The following is a 15,000-nucleotide window of genomic DNA, read 5'->3' as shown; positions in this document are numbered from 1 at the left end:
TAGCAGTGAGGAAAAGACATGAGGCAGAGATGGAGGTAGCAGAGATGAGGATGTTGAGGTTGTCTTTAGGAGTGACGAGGATGGACAGGATTAGAGAAGAGCACATCAGAGGGACAGCTAAGGTTTTGGGGACAAGGACAGAGAGATTAGATTGAGATGGTTTGGACATGTACAGAGGAGGGAGATGGTTATATTGGTTAGACTATCTGTAGAAGATCTTACAGATGAACTCAGTCACTCAGATCTATAGACAGTGGTTGAGTTTAACTTAATTCTAGTGTTAGTACAGCGTTACAGAGGTTGTGCTCACAGTACACAGTTAGTACAGCGTTAGTACAGCATTAGTACAGAGGTTGTGCTCACAGTACACAGTTAGTACAGCGTTTGTACAGCATTAGTACAGAGGTTGTGCTCACAGTACACAGTTAGTACAGCATTAGTACAGAGGTTGTGCTCACAGTACACAGTTAGTACAGCGTTAGTACAGAGGTTGTGCTCACAGTACACAGTTAGTACAGCGTTTGTACAGCATTAGTACAGAGGTTGTGCTCACAGTACACAGTTAGTACAGCATTAGTACAGCATTAGTACAGAGGTTGTGCTCACAGTACACAGTTAGTACAGCGTTAGTACAGAGGTTGTGCTCACAGTACACAGTTAGTACAGCGTTAGTACAGCATTAGTACAGAGGTTGTGCTCACAGTACACAGTTAGTACAGCATTAGTACAGAGGTTGTGCTCACAGTACACAGTTAGTACAGCATTAGTACAGAGGTTGTGCTCACAGTACACAGTTAGTACAGCGTTAGTACAGAGGTTGTGCTCACAGTACACAGTTAGTACAGCATTAGTACAGAGGTTGTGCTCACAGTACACAGTTAGTACAGCGTTAGTACAGAGGTTGTGCTCACAGTACACAGTTAGTACAGCGTTAGTACAGAGGTTGTGCTCACAGTACACAGTTAGTACAGCGTTAGTACAGAGGTTGTGCTCACAGTACACAGTTAGTACAGCGTTAGTACAGAGGTTGTGCTCACATGCTGGTTTGCTCAAATATCATCTATTAAATGTATTTATATTTCATATGAGGATTGTTTTCCAGAAGAAAAGAAATAAAGGAACAGCATTTGTGTCACTAGGGCATAACTAAAAAGAATCCTGGTATCTGATGGTCTGTGCGGTTGTGTAGCAGATAATATCTGATAATGGCTGAACTTCTGTTTAAATGAACATTATACAGTCTGGTAGAAACGACAGAACCACAGACAACTGTGTTCATGTCCTCAGTGTTGTGAGTAATGTAATGTGTAATAACAAACAAGAGAACATGTAGCATTATATTGTTCACTGATTTTGTGCGTGTGTGTGCGTGTGTGTGTGCGTGCGTGTGTGCGTGCGTGTGTGCGTGCGTGTGTGCGTGCGTGTGTGCGTGCGTGTGTGTGTGCGTGTGTGTGTGTGCGTGTGTGTGTGCGCGTGTGTGTGTGCGCGTGTGTGTGTGCGCGTGTGTGTGCGCGTGTGTGTGTGCGCGTGTGTGTGTGCGCGTGTGTGTGTGCGCGTGTGTGTGTGCGCGTGTGTGTGTGCGCGTGTGTGTGTGCGTGTGTGTGTGCGCGTGTGTGTGTGCGCGTGTGTGTGTGCGTGTGTGTGTGTGCGCGTGTGTGTGTGCGTGTGTGTGTATTTCCAGGCATCAGGCAGGTTGGTTACCCTTTAACCTGGATAACGAGCTGCAGGACCTCGCTGAACCGGCCAATCACAATCAGGATGAGCCAATCGCAGACAATCACAACAACACGGTGCTTATTTTAACCATCTACCCTTACTGATGCACCGGCGTGTGTATCATCGTGTGTGTTATTGAGCGTGTATTATTGTGTGATCCCAAAAATGTTTAATATGGCTATTTTAAAAGGAACATTTCCCTGTCACACACTCAAGTCACACTAACTAGCTCAAGGTCGTTGCAGTCTTGTCGAAGAAAAATCAGTCAGCAGTCTTTTTTTTTATTATTATTATTAATTCTTTTAATCAAATTCTTTTTAATATTTTAAAAAGCCATCACACACCACTTTGAAGAACAGTACACAGTTTATTACTACATTTTTTTTTTACTTTTAAAGGCACTCCTGTAGACGTGAGCAGAAAAGACTGAAAAAGGAATAGACGGAGGAGAACAGGAAACAGGGGGATGTTGAAAGAAGCACATTAAATGACAGTTTCTTGGCAGTGTTTTATGTAGCGCTGGGCAATGATTCACACTTTTCATTCGCGATTAATCGCATCATTATACACAAACTACTATAACAAGTTCAGTAACATTTGGTTTGCAAACATTCTAACAAATAAGTATTCCCTTTACATAGTAGCACTTCAAATGTCTCAACTTTAATGTAATCAACAGAAATATAAATCAAAGCTATTTCAGTTCAATTTTCAATTAAATTTATTTGTATAGCGCTCTTAACAATTTCCCATTGTCTCAAAGCAGCTTTACAGAAGTGTAGAAACAGAAGAGAGAGAAAAAAATAAATATATACTGTATATATAAGAAGAAGGAAAAAAATAAGGATAAAAATAAATAAATGAATGTAAACAATTAAAGTTTAAAATCAATTTCAAAAATATGAATTGAAAATTTATGATACTGTATGTCGATCCCGATCTCTAATGAGCAAGCCGGAGGCCAAGACTACAAGGACAAACTCCCTGAGAGGACATGAGGAAGAAACCTTGAGAGGAACCTTTTTTTAAAATGAAAATGTCTATTTAAGTGTTCGGTAGCTTTGTCCATTTTTCTGTCCCTGTTAGTTCTTATCTGTCCCGGTTGGTGTGAGCGCCACAGCAGTCTTAGCTGCTAATAAGTGATGTTATTATTAATAAGTTATAATAAGTGAAATAAAATATTGTTGCCATGGTTTCTCTGTCTTTATCTCTCTCTCTCTCTCTCAGGACCAGCTGGCAGATGAAGGCGAGGACGAGGAGGAGCAGCGAGAAGGACCCGATGACGACGACGACGATTACGACGACGACAATGACGAAGACAACGAAGGATGGGTGAACATGGGGTTCCTCTCCTCCGCTTGGTCTTTCGTCACCACCTTCTTTGCCTCTCTGATTCCCGAAGCCGTTCCCAACGTGGTGAACTGACGTCGAGCTTCACCCTCGATCACTAAAAATCCCTCCATCACTTCAACAACCCTGCAGAACCGAGCAGGACACGAGCAAAGACGAGCACGTTCGGACAAACCGCATCAAACCTTTCTGACGGGAAGCTGTGAGTGTCGTAAACCAACGGTTTACACACACACACACACACACACACACACACACACGCTTCCTTCCTTCCCTTAGCATTTCTTTAAAGACTGATCCTCAGCATCATGAGAAGTGGCCGAAACCACAGACTCATTAAAATTGCATTTTCTAATCCTTCTCCATGTTTCTTGTAATAAGGAATCCACAAAGAGGGACGTTAGAAACGGACAGCAGCCTCTGTGCACTTTATACAATCTGCTGTCAGTATTTTTCAGCATTTTTCAGATTTTTTTATTTTTTTTTTTAATCCCTGGCCTACTTGTTCTTGTACCATCATTGTCTCTGTTCTTCCAAAGGCTTTTCACACTCAGCTGAAAACAAGGTTGCAGAGGAAGTCGGCACTCCGGTCCTCGATGCGCCAGAACATTAAGAAGGCATTTAATGATTATGCAACATGGTTCTGTGTAATTCGTGTTAAACTTTAAGAGTTGGGGGAGAAAAAAGGCACATAATGACTTAATAGATATGTCATTAAATTATAATGATGATAATAATAATAATAATCATTTAATACAAGGATCATTTGGCCCACATACATCCGTGTATCTGAAAGCCAAAAATGCCCCATGGTTTGCCACTTTCCTTGCTTGTGGTGCATTTCCTTTCCACTGGCCATTTTAATAGGAACCTGCTGATTCATGCGATCAGAGAGTCACGTCTCAGCAGAACAAGGCACTACACCATGCAGCATGTCACTCGGGTGGTTTTCACACCCAACACGTTTACCGCCCGAATCCGAGCGTGATCCGTTCTATCAAACCCCGATACGTTTGCATCGGTCTGCCCTCATCACAGAACGTGCATGTTGGACAACTATATTGTCTCCGTTATTTTTATTATTATTTCCATTCTGGTGTATTATACACAGTAAGGCTTCTGAGCTCTTCTGTTTCCTGTGACGTTCTCCTGTCACTCAGTAGGAGTGATGATGTCATCAGCGCATAACACCCAGTGTGTACTGTGGTATAAAAGCCTTTATTACAGAACAGTGAAATTCTTTTGTCACGTATCCCAACGTTGTTGGAGGTTGGGGTCAGACTGCAGGGTCAGCCATGATACAGCAGCCCAACAGTGGCAGCTTGGCAGTGCTGGGGTTTAAACCCTGATCCTTTAACCCAGAGCCTTAACTGCTTGAGCTATGACTGCACACGCAGGTTACTTTACTTCCTGTAGACCCGAGTACGAGTCACATTCACGTTAATGGGAATCCTGGTGTAGTTCCAGTGCAACCGAACTCCCATCGGCTCCTACAGCTAGTCGTGGGTTCAGTACCGTGCTGCGCTTCCCTGTCCACATGACAGCTTTTTTATGCAAACCCTGATCTGTTCCTCATCCTGATGTTTTTCCTTTCATCAGCTGACCAGTTTCAGTGAATCTGTACCTGTTGGCTGAGAGCAGTGGGACACCGATAGGAGTGGGACACCGATAGGAGTGGGACACCGATAGGAGTGGGACACCGATAGCAGTGGGTTCAGTGGGACACTGATAGCAGTGGGACACCGATAGCAGTGGGTTCAGTGGGACACTGATAGCAGTGGGACACCGATAGCAGTGGGACACCGATAGCAGTGGGATCAGTGGGACACTGATAGCAGTGGGACACTGATGTGGCACAAGATGTTTTCCTGCTTGTCTTCTCATGTAGTGTTGATTTGAGTTACCGTAGCTTTCCTGTCCACTCAAACCCGTCTGCATGATCTTATGCTTGTTTTTCTGTCTGCTGATTGGATAATTGCATGAACCTGAGGTGTAGTTTGGTTAGTTTAAGGAATAAATTGCATAAAAGAGTCTTTAAAAGAGTTTGTTTTAATAATGAAGCATTAACATAAAGAGCAAAAAGCTTTTAACGTGTGGATTTGTCAGTATTGTTTCATTCATTTAGGGACGTGAACCAAGTCACGTCATTTTTGCTGTAGAATGTGCGTGTGTTTTACTCCCCGTTTCAAACCCTCATGGTATTAAAGCTACGCAAGAGGCTGACATTTATTTGTGGGTGTGTGTGTGTGTGTGTGTGATCTGCTCTCAGTTCCAAAGAAAATGTATAACTCAAATATAGTGGACCTGGACTAGTAGTTGAGGAACTTGAACTAGCAGGAGACGGACCTGGACAAGCAGGAGACGGACCTGGACAAGCAGGAGACGATCCTAAACTAAGGGGAGACAAACCTGGACTAGCAGTTGTGGGACCTGGACAAGCAGGAGATGGGCCCGGACCTGGACTAGCAGGAGACAGACCTGGACATTGACATGGACTTGCAGTTGACAGACCTGGACGTATCAGGAGACGGACCTGGACATAGCAGGAGACTAACCTAAACTAAGGGGAGACGAACCTGGACATAGCGGGAGACTAACCTAAACTAAGGGGAGACGAACCTGGACATAGTGGGAGACTAACCTAAACTAAGGGGAGACGAACCTGGACATAGCGGGAGACTAACCTAAACTAAGGGGAGACGAACCTGGACATAGCAGGAGACTAACCTAAACTAAGGGGAGACGAACCTGGACATAGCGGGAGACAAACCTAAACTAAGGGGAGACGAACCTGGACATAGCGGGAGACTAACCTAAACTAAGGGGAGACGAACCTGGACATAGCAGGAGACAGACCTGGACATTGACATGGACTAGCAGATGACGGACATGGACTAACAGATGAAACTAGAGTGTGTTCGCTTTTCACTTGACTTCCCAAAATGTTGAGCTTCCTATTTCAAGACACAAGCTCTTGATTATTCATGAACCAAAAATTCCTCCATGTACAAGATGTGTTCAGTGTGAAGGCTCCGTGATAAAAGGTCCCAACTGTAACATGGACACAGCTTTCCGGTTGAAACCGGATTGGAGTGCTCATTTTATTCTCAAGTACTTCAAGTGTGAACAAAAACGATGGATTTAAAACAACAGTGTTAATAATTAACATTCGTGTTTATTTATTCGGTCGGCCAATCGTGTGGCAGCACAACTGGAACATCTGGGCTACAGCAGGTTCAGGCTCAGTTGTTGAAGATGAAACAAAACGTGGTCTCTAAGTTTTTTCAGTAATTTTATTTTTGATTTATTTATGTTTTTTTGCTTAAATGTCTGACAGGAATGCGGCCTTTCTCTTTTCTAGTCCGTGTTGTATGGTTTTCTGCTCGGTTGTAAAGAGTGGCTGTCTGTGTTACCTGTCAGGTCAAAGAAGTCTCGTATGGACACCTATTTGCCATCGCTATCAGTTTTTTTAACAACAACGGTGTTGTCCTGTATGAAATGTTCCAATACTTTGTACTTTTTTATGGCTTCATTTCTAGCACAATAGAACTTTTGGGCTGAAGACGACATGTTTGAGACGCAGGATTTCACACGACCCTAACAAGCGTAATAGCGTGTTATAAAGCAGGTTCAAGCGTATGATGCAAAAACACGTCTCCTTTCCTTCCTGGACACATTTCATATTCAAGCTCTTCATCGTGCATCCATTTGATTTGTGAAAATTTCCGAAAGATTTTTTTTTTCCCACCTACAAAAATGACACGTCATCAGACTCGGTGTATCGATCGATTGTACGATATTTATTATGACAATTTTAACCAAAATTAAATTTCAAAAATCTTTGTGAATTCTACACAAAAACAAAGAGTTAATGATTTTTCAATCAAAATTCATCACCTGTGTGTGACAAATAAAAACCAGACTATACAAAATACAGTTCTACTTTTTTCTTTCTTTCTTTTATTTTTTTATTTTTAACTGTATTATTGCACAGATACTTGTAGTACAACACACATTTTCTTCTGTACTCACCAGGCTGCATTACCGGTGTGTGTGTGTGTGTGTGTGTGTGATGCTACACACTAGTGTATGATGTGGTTTACAGTAACAAACACACAATCTTTAAGGACACGATGGTAAAACACGTGTGCACACTGAAGGAACGAGTATACGGGAAAGAACGTGGTATTATGTGACACTCACACACACACAGTACACACACACACACACTACAATTCACTGATAATGTTGCATGGCTTTTTGAGACATGACAAACCCTGAAGAACACACATGGTTATTACTTCTACATAATCTTTGGAGTAACACTACACTATATACTATGTATAACCCGGGGAAGATTATTACTGTGTCATATTGCTGGCCTTCTCTGTTTCCTCTAAGCCTCAGCACATCTCCAAGGCACACCATTAAATCCTGAATAGTAACCCGGAACCTTTAAAGGACGTCTCACTTGAAATAGCGGCAAATCTAAACAAATCAGTCAGATACTTCTGAGCACCTCCTTCCTGTGGCTCCTTCATGCTTCACACGGAACTTGATTTAAATATGAATCGTTTTAGTTAACTGGTGAGAACTTGCTCAAAAATGTATTTATTTAAAGAATTGTTAAATAAATGCATTTTGTAATGCTATTGCTTGATGGTGAATCATCTAGAATCATCTACTTTTTTTTTTAAATATATATTATTTTATATACACACACAATATGATGTACAATAAATAAAAATATTTCTTTGATTTATTTAAAGGATTTTTTATAGGATGGCTATAAATAGGGAATAAAGTACAGTTGTGCTTCTGTTTTTGGGGGGTATTTTTTCTTCTATATTGTGATGGTGGGAAAATTCAGGCTGCTAAAGTTTGTTTTAATAATCTGTTGGTTTTAGTCCCCCCCCCCCCCCCCCAATTAATTAATTAAGATTTTTCAATTAGTCATTTGGGATATAAACATGTACAAAATAAAAAAAAATAAATCTTTCTTTCCAGCATTTGAATCAGCTAATACTACTATAAAGCTATTAACATGGCTTAATTAAATACTTGACTCACTGCAAAATAATATTACTGACATTCATCAGATGATCTGCATGACAATATTATCCAGCACTTGGTTCGACCACTCGGTTCGATCTACCGTAACATACCATTATTTTTTTTTATTTTATTTTAACGTTTCTTTTTTTTTAACATCAGTGTAAAAAAAATGGACCAACATTCAATTACTGAGACTAATCTGTATTTCAATTCCTGTAGTCTAGCTTTGTTCAGTCACTGTCACGCTATCACACACATCATCACGACGTTTCATTCATAATGCTTGCTCTATTTGTTTGAGGTGAATCATTTACGGTATGTGGAATCGTCTCGGATTTGACTCCTGGTTTTCAATGCCTGGAATCAGGGAATCGACTCCTTTTTTTTTTTTTTAGACTTGACTCCCTGAAGTTTGATGTGAACCAAAAGCAGGATGGTGACTCCCTGACGACATCGTCTACATCGTTGAGTAGGTTAAGATTAAATAATGTAACTAACGCTTAAATCTATCGATAATTTGTTTTTTAATCTGATCGATTTTGCCGATAAGCTTTTGTACGTGGGGCTGTACGTGGGTCTGCTCATTATGGCAGTGATTAAAGGCATGAAAGCCTGCTGTCAGACTGCACCTACTTGGAGAAAATGTCAAATATCGTAAATGGACATAAAATATACTAATTAAAATGACAAAGTGTCTCCTGTGTGTGAATAAAGGATGAATAAAGGAGTCATTACAGTATTTTCTGTGCAGTCAGAGTCAGGTGAGTGTGTTCCTGCACCCTCTCTCTCTCTCTCTCTCTCTCTCTCTCTCTCTCTCTCTCATCCTTCCACATCTGCGTTCTCTTAGTCTTCCAGTCCAGTATTGGGCGCCGCTGACTCAAGCCCCTGGATTGAGTTGCTGGTCATGAGCTGCGTTGCTCCAGCGGTGGATAAGGCATGGCTCCAAACTGAAGGAATAAACCGCCCTACAGCGCCGTCTCTACGTTCGAGTCGTCCTTTCCATCCCGAACTGGTTCCATGTTCAGCCTAGCACATGCCACCTTTTCCTGACTGTGACACACAATAAAACAGACAGTATGTTATGATGCATTATAACGCTGTGGTTCCATTGTACTGTACGATGCAATGTTAGCATTCAACCTTTTCGAATATATCTATCAAACGCAATAGATATGTTCCTTTATATCCTACAGATTCTAAATATCCATCAAACATTTTAGATCACGGCCCAGTACAGCCGAATTCTCAAATCCGATTGGTCAGGACAGCATATAGACCGTAGCAGCAGATCTGACAGGTCGGAAGCTTCCTCTGTGATTCGTATCGCAGGTTTATGTTTTACGCAGTGCTTCAAATACATTCTGGTTTCCATAGTAACAGCGTATCCATAGGTTTAAAAGAAAATCACAAAGAAAAACAAGTTTTCTATTAGGAGCTGCTGTTGTGGAAGAGGAAGCAAACCTTTCAGGACGTGCTGTCACAGGAAACTAATCAACTCCCAGGTGCTGGGGTCCAAGCACCAGGGTCAACTTAGACCTAATGTGTCCTGAGTTGAATGTTGTATGATTCTGTTTTTAAAAAATAATAACGTTCAGGATTGAAATCAGTATGTATGTGTGTGTGTGTGTATATATATATATATTTTTTTTTTTTTTCACTTCTCTATGTAATGAACCCCTTTAATGCTTATTTTTCTGTGTTCATCACTGAATGTCTTTGTCATGTCCCACTCCACAGCGGTGGTGAATATAAAGCTCATATGAAATTTCAACTCCCTAAGAAGCTCCAAGTGCTTGTTCATAAGCATCGAAACTCTGAAGGTGTTCACTTCAACCGCTTACAAAACACATGCACGTTTTATACTTAACGTTAAGGGATTGTGAGTGTATACAACTGAAGGTTATAGTCCATAAACATCACAGTAACCCTGATCCATGCAGATTAAAGTTGTATTGAAGGTGAAATTTGTTTTTAAAAAGATGTGAATGTTAATCTAGGGTTAAAACCGTCACTGCTTCTCTTTTTCCTTTTGTCTCGTCTTACATCATACTCATCTTCTGTACTGTGAGTGGAGAGAGCTGGTGTTCTGCAGGACCTGTGTAAATGCAGTGGACAGCCAATGAACAGATGCACACACATATGAGAAGAGAAAGCTTTTTTGCAGTTTTGTGGTGCCTCCAGCTTACAATTAGCTTTAAAACTAAAGCTGCCAAAGGCTTTAAATGTAAATGTAAGTTAGAAAGCATTGGAACCCACCATGTCGCTTCATTTAGACTAAACGAGGTATGTGAACTCTATCACGACGCCGGTGGCATCAGGACACAACGTTCCATGTGTTTTCATGTGATTTTCATTTGTAATCAATCCTAATCCTTGTGGAAGTATAACATCCCCGATTGAATTCGAGCTTGTTAACCTTTGTATAACAGTTGCTTTGTGCTAAAACCCCATACAACCGCTTGTAAGATGCAGATGGTTTTCAGTACAACTGAAAGATTTGTCTATGGAACAAACGTTTCCTTCCATCAGAACACAACTGATGGCATGAAGCCTGTGTATTGTGCAATATTACAAGAAGCGAGGCTATCGGAATCCATCGGCTTGTTTCTCACCGATAAAAACACCACTTTGTTTCATTTTCCTAGTATTCTTTATATATATGTGTCTCAATCAAACTTTTCGACTCGCATCGAAATCAAGCAATCCTTAAAAGAGTCGACTCACTGATTCCATACTTTGCGAACTAAGAGTCAGTTTTGGAGTCGATTCGGCACACCGAAAACGATTCACCTCGAAAAACTAAACTAAACTAGCAAGTAAAATAAATTTATATACATGTGTTCATTTATATTCAATTTATATCCATGTGTCTTTTATTTGCATTTGCATTTATTATTTGCATATTATTTTTACTTACTTACTTAATGCTAGAGCATAAACCTGCCAGATTGTGTTTGTAATACATGTATATGACCACTTGGCGGTGCTCTTGCTCTCTGCTGTATTTATGAGTTTGCAGGGATGACGTGTTCAGGCAGGGGGCGCTCACCTTTCACAAAAAGCCTGCAGTGGAATCTTCATCACGTTTCCTCTTCCTCTTCCTTCTATGTATTCTAGTCCTGGCTCTGCCTCTTCCTCTTCCTCGTCCTCCATCATCATCTCAGATTCCTGTAGATAAGAAAAGGATGTGGTTTATGCCAAGTCATGAGTCAGAAGAATATTCTCTAAAGCATACAAACCACCAAATCGGTATATTTTACCAAAACAAATATATGATAGTTTCAGGTATATGCCTTTAAATAAATTCTGTTTGTTTGTTTTTTACTTTAAAAACCAGTGATGAGTAAACGACACAATTTCACCCAGCCATTTATGGCAAATATAGATCTAATATCCACTTTATTAGGAACAATATAGAGGTTCGGATACTCCGATGCTTCATGACATGGAATCCACAAGATGTTGGAAACATTTCTTTGACATTCTGGTCCATGTCGACTGCATCATTCCATTACACAAATCCTACAGACCTGAATCTCTACCGCATCCCAAAAAAGTTCGACTGGGTTCAGGTCCATTGCGGTGCCTGAAAAGGCCACTGAAGAACACTGAATCATGAACACATGATTTTGAACACATGAATTGTCACATCATGAAGACTTCAGTCATGAAGCAATGCACCAATAATACACTGACATCAAGTGACTGACTGTTTTAATAGACCCAAAGTGTGCCAAGAAAAGTTTCCCCACATCATTACATCACTACACTACACCACGCCTCCACCAGCCTGGACTACTGACTTGGGGTTCATGGATTCGTGCTGCTTCTGTTTGACCAGGCCACGTTTAGAATAACATCAATTCCAGTAACATAAAACATAATAGACAGCAAACATTTCAATCTCGAGCTAATATCGGTTAGTTACATGAACGATGATCCGAGAATGGACAAATTAATTATTAAATAAATACTTCTCTGTACCTGCTTAGCTTTCTTGTTCTTCTTGTCATCTTCCGTCTTCTTTTTACTCTCGGGCATCAGGTCATCGAGCCAGCTCAGCTCTCGCTTGGTGAAGCAGATATCCAGCAGCTTTCGCACAAACACTAAGGCCAGCACCTGAAACACGGACAAGCTTTTAAATAAACCTTCCATCAATACGTTTTTCTCATGTCTTGATACGAGATGGACGTATTCGTGTAGATGGATAAGGTTAAAGAGCAGGTAATATTCCTGTAATAATATACAGTAAGTATAATAAACCAGTGTTTTACGGGCTGATGACTGCTCGAGGCCCATGGCATAATTACAGGGGTTGGGTTTGTTGGAATATATTTAAAATATGTATAAGTGGAAATTATTAATAGTTTTTCAGGCTTAGATAATCTTCAGCATTCTCTTTCCCCCTCTAATTAAATTATAAGCTTGGTGATGAACATTTACACCTTTTTCACTGACCCAGGTCGCCGTTATTAGCTTGATGAATTATTTATGATGAACTAGTTTACATTGGTTAGAAATTGTTTTTTTCAAAAGCAATACATAAACAAGGTCTTATAATGACTTCTTCTTTTTCTTCTTCTACTTCTTCACCTTTAAACAATATTTACTGCTAAGTAAAATAACACAGGAGGCACGGTGGCTTAGCGGTTAGCACATTCGCCTCACACCTCCAGGGTCGGGGGTTCGATTCCCGCCTCCGTCTTGTGTGTGTGGAGTTTGCATGTTCTCCCCGTGCCTCGGGGGTTTCCTCCGGGTACTCCGGTTTCCTCCCCCGGTCCAAAGACATGCATGGTAGGTTGATTTGGCATCTCTGAAAAATTGTCAGGAGTGAATGAGAGTGTGTGTGTGCCCTGTGTTGGGTTGGCACTCTGTCCAGGGTGTATCCTGCCTCGATGCCCGATGATGCCTGAGATAGGCACAGGCTCCCCGTGACCCGAGGTAGTTCGGATAAGCGGTAGAAAATGAACGAATGAATGAATGAAATAAAATAACACCACATCAATACAGTTCCAGTATCAGAGAATAATAAACTATGCCTTGGCATTGTTCGTTACTTTATGCTAATGAGACATGCTGTCGGATGTTATCCATTAGATGTTAATCTATTTTAATCTCTAGATAGCTGTTAATCTTTTACGTTCAGCGCAAGCTAAATAAGAGTGTAATAAAGTCGCTGATACCATCATGGGGAAGACGACGCGGGCTGCCGTAGCTTTGATAACCCACAGCAGAACCAGACACGTGAGCTGCACCAGCGTGAAGACGTGAACCTTCCACAGCGGCACGTACCTCAGGTAGATCAGATCAGGCTGGTGCTTCGCTGGCATACAGAACAGCTTTATCCTGTCAAAGAACTGAGAGAGATGAAAGAAAGTGAGGGAAAGCTGATTTTGTGATTATTACGTTCTTCAGTGATACAAGTCCAACTGCTGTAATTATGGGAGTAGCAAGAATGCAAGTTATTCTTTGGTGTGTGGAAAAATAAGGTGAGGTGGGTTGGGGTGTGTTTGAGATGAGTTTGGGGTGAGTTTGGAGCGAGGTGAGATCAAAGTAAAGTGAGTTTGGGGTGAGTTTGGAGTGGGGCAAGTCTGGGGTGAGTGTGGAGTGAGTTTGAAGTCAGCTGAGTTTGGGGTGAGTTTGAAGTCAGCTGAGTTTGGGGTGAGTTTGAAGTCAGCTGAGTTTGGGGTGAGTTTGGCAAGAGATGAGTTTGGAGTGAGTTTGAAGTCAGCTTGGAGTGGGGTGAGTTTAGGGTGAGGTGAGCTTCAGGTGAGTTTGGAGTGAGGCAAGTCTGGGGTGAGTGTGGAGTGAGTTTGGAGTGAATTTGGGGTGATTTTGGCAAGAGATGAGTTTGGAGTGAGTTTGGAATGAGGTAAGTCTGGGGTGATTGTGGAATGAGCTTGAAGTCAGGTGAGTTTGGAGTTAAGTGAGTTTGGCAAGAGTTGAATTTCAGATGAGTTTGAGTTGAGTTTATGGTGAGTTGATTCTGAGTGAGTTTAGGATGAGTTTGAGTTTGCGGTGGCAGTTACCGGTGCTGCCCCAAAGCTAATAACAACATGCATTTTGTTTCTCTTATACTATCTCAATTTTATTCATAATAATAAAAAAATCTACAATTGTCAAAAAAAGATAGATGTTTACTAGTACATTTAATATTGTGGAACTTCAGCTAAGTTACAGTACCTAGTACCTAGTAACATATTTGTTCATCCAAACATGTCATCCAACATTTACTGTATGGATGAACAAAATGTATTAAGTATTTGAATGTTTAGATGCCACATATCTACAAACCCCACCCACTTTCTGCCCCACGGTTATGTCTGGGTAACGGGGCGGAGCTAATATTCGAACCAGGATAAATATGAAGCCTAATATGAAGAAAATGACAGGGACAACATTAAGGATCAATAGTATATTTCAAATGATGTAATCTTCTCGGATGTAGAAACTATTTCACCTGTAACTATTTAAAACTTAACTAATCTAATTTCAACTTTAAGTAATTTTTCCTATTACATGTGAAGATTTTACCTGGATGCCTTTTAGAGAGGAAACACCCATGTAGAGAAAGACTCCATACAACACAGGCATGGGAATGAACTGGAAACACACACACACACACACACACACACACACACACACACACACACACACACACACACACACACACACTTCAATTCAATTCATTAAATTAATACAGATAATGTGTGTGTTTTAGTATTTTAAAAAATCTCTAACTTTGAAGTATTAAGACTTCTCAGACTCAGACTAAATATTTCTAACCTCTGACCTTCAATATGGAGGTCATGAAGACAGAGCAGCCCATGAGGGTGAAGATGAGTACGCCTGTGAGCCGCTGCTCTCTGATGCCCAGGA

At 41.0% G+C, this 15,000-nt stretch overlaps 2 protein-coding genes across 6 annotated transcripts in view; one reads left to right on the top strand and one right to left on the bottom strand.

Annotated features, from left to right (window-relative positions):
• The window catches only part of LOC113654833 (homocysteine-responsive endoplasmic reticulum-resident ubiquitin-like domain member 2 protein), a 14,985-nt gene extending 7,267 nt beyond the window's left edge, over positions 1-7,718 (top strand). The window contains exons 8-10 of one of the 2 annotated variants that reach the window (XR_007144165.1): positions 1,682-1,790; positions 2,944-3,268; positions 5,336-7,718. Coding sequence is in view for 1 of the 2 variants with exons in the window: in XM_047819832.1 (XP_047675788.1) it covers positions 1,682-1,790; positions 2,944-3,141 (307 nt within the window). In the remaining variant the exon portion in view is untranslated. Of the gene's footprint in view, positions 1-1,681; positions 1,791-2,943; positions 3,422-5,335 lie in introns of those variants that run through there. The other variant, XM_047819832.1, reaches the window with a different exon arrangement.
• Positions 6,848-15,000, bottom strand: part of LOC113654832 (sodium bicarbonate cotransporter 3-like) — a 38,905-nt gene continuing 30,752 nt past the window's right edge. For 2 of the 4 annotated variants that reach the window (XM_027165093.2, XM_047819826.1), the window contains exons 20-25: positions 14,915-15,000; positions 14,656-14,724; positions 13,305-13,478; positions 12,106-12,240; positions 11,171-11,289; positions 6,848-9,171 (exon numbers count right to left, since the gene is read on the bottom strand). The exon at positions 14,915-15,000 is cut by the window's right edge and continues 166 nt beyond it. In XM_027165093.2, coding sequence (XP_027020894.2) covers positions 9,087-9,171; positions 11,171-11,289; positions 12,106-12,240; positions 13,305-13,478; positions 14,656-14,724; positions 14,915-15,000 — 668 coding nt within the window. In that variant the 3' untranslated portion in view covers positions 6,848-9,086. Of the gene's footprint in view, positions 9,172-10,164; positions 10,217-11,170; positions 11,290-12,105; positions 12,241-13,304; positions 13,479-14,655; positions 14,725-14,907 lie in introns of those variants that run through there. The other 2 variants (XM_047819825.1, XM_047819827.1) reach the window with 2 other exon arrangements.

The sequence above is a fragment of the Tachysurus fulvidraco genome, chromosome 10 (genome assembly GCF_022655615.1).
Source record: "Tachysurus fulvidraco isolate hzauxx_2018 chromosome 10, HZAU_PFXX_2.0, whole genome shotgun sequence".
NCBI classification, from domain to species: Eukaryota; Metazoa; Chordata; class Actinopteri; order Siluriformes; family Bagridae; genus Tachysurus; species Tachysurus fulvidraco.
This window is presented reverse-complemented; position numbering and strand designations above follow the sequence as displayed.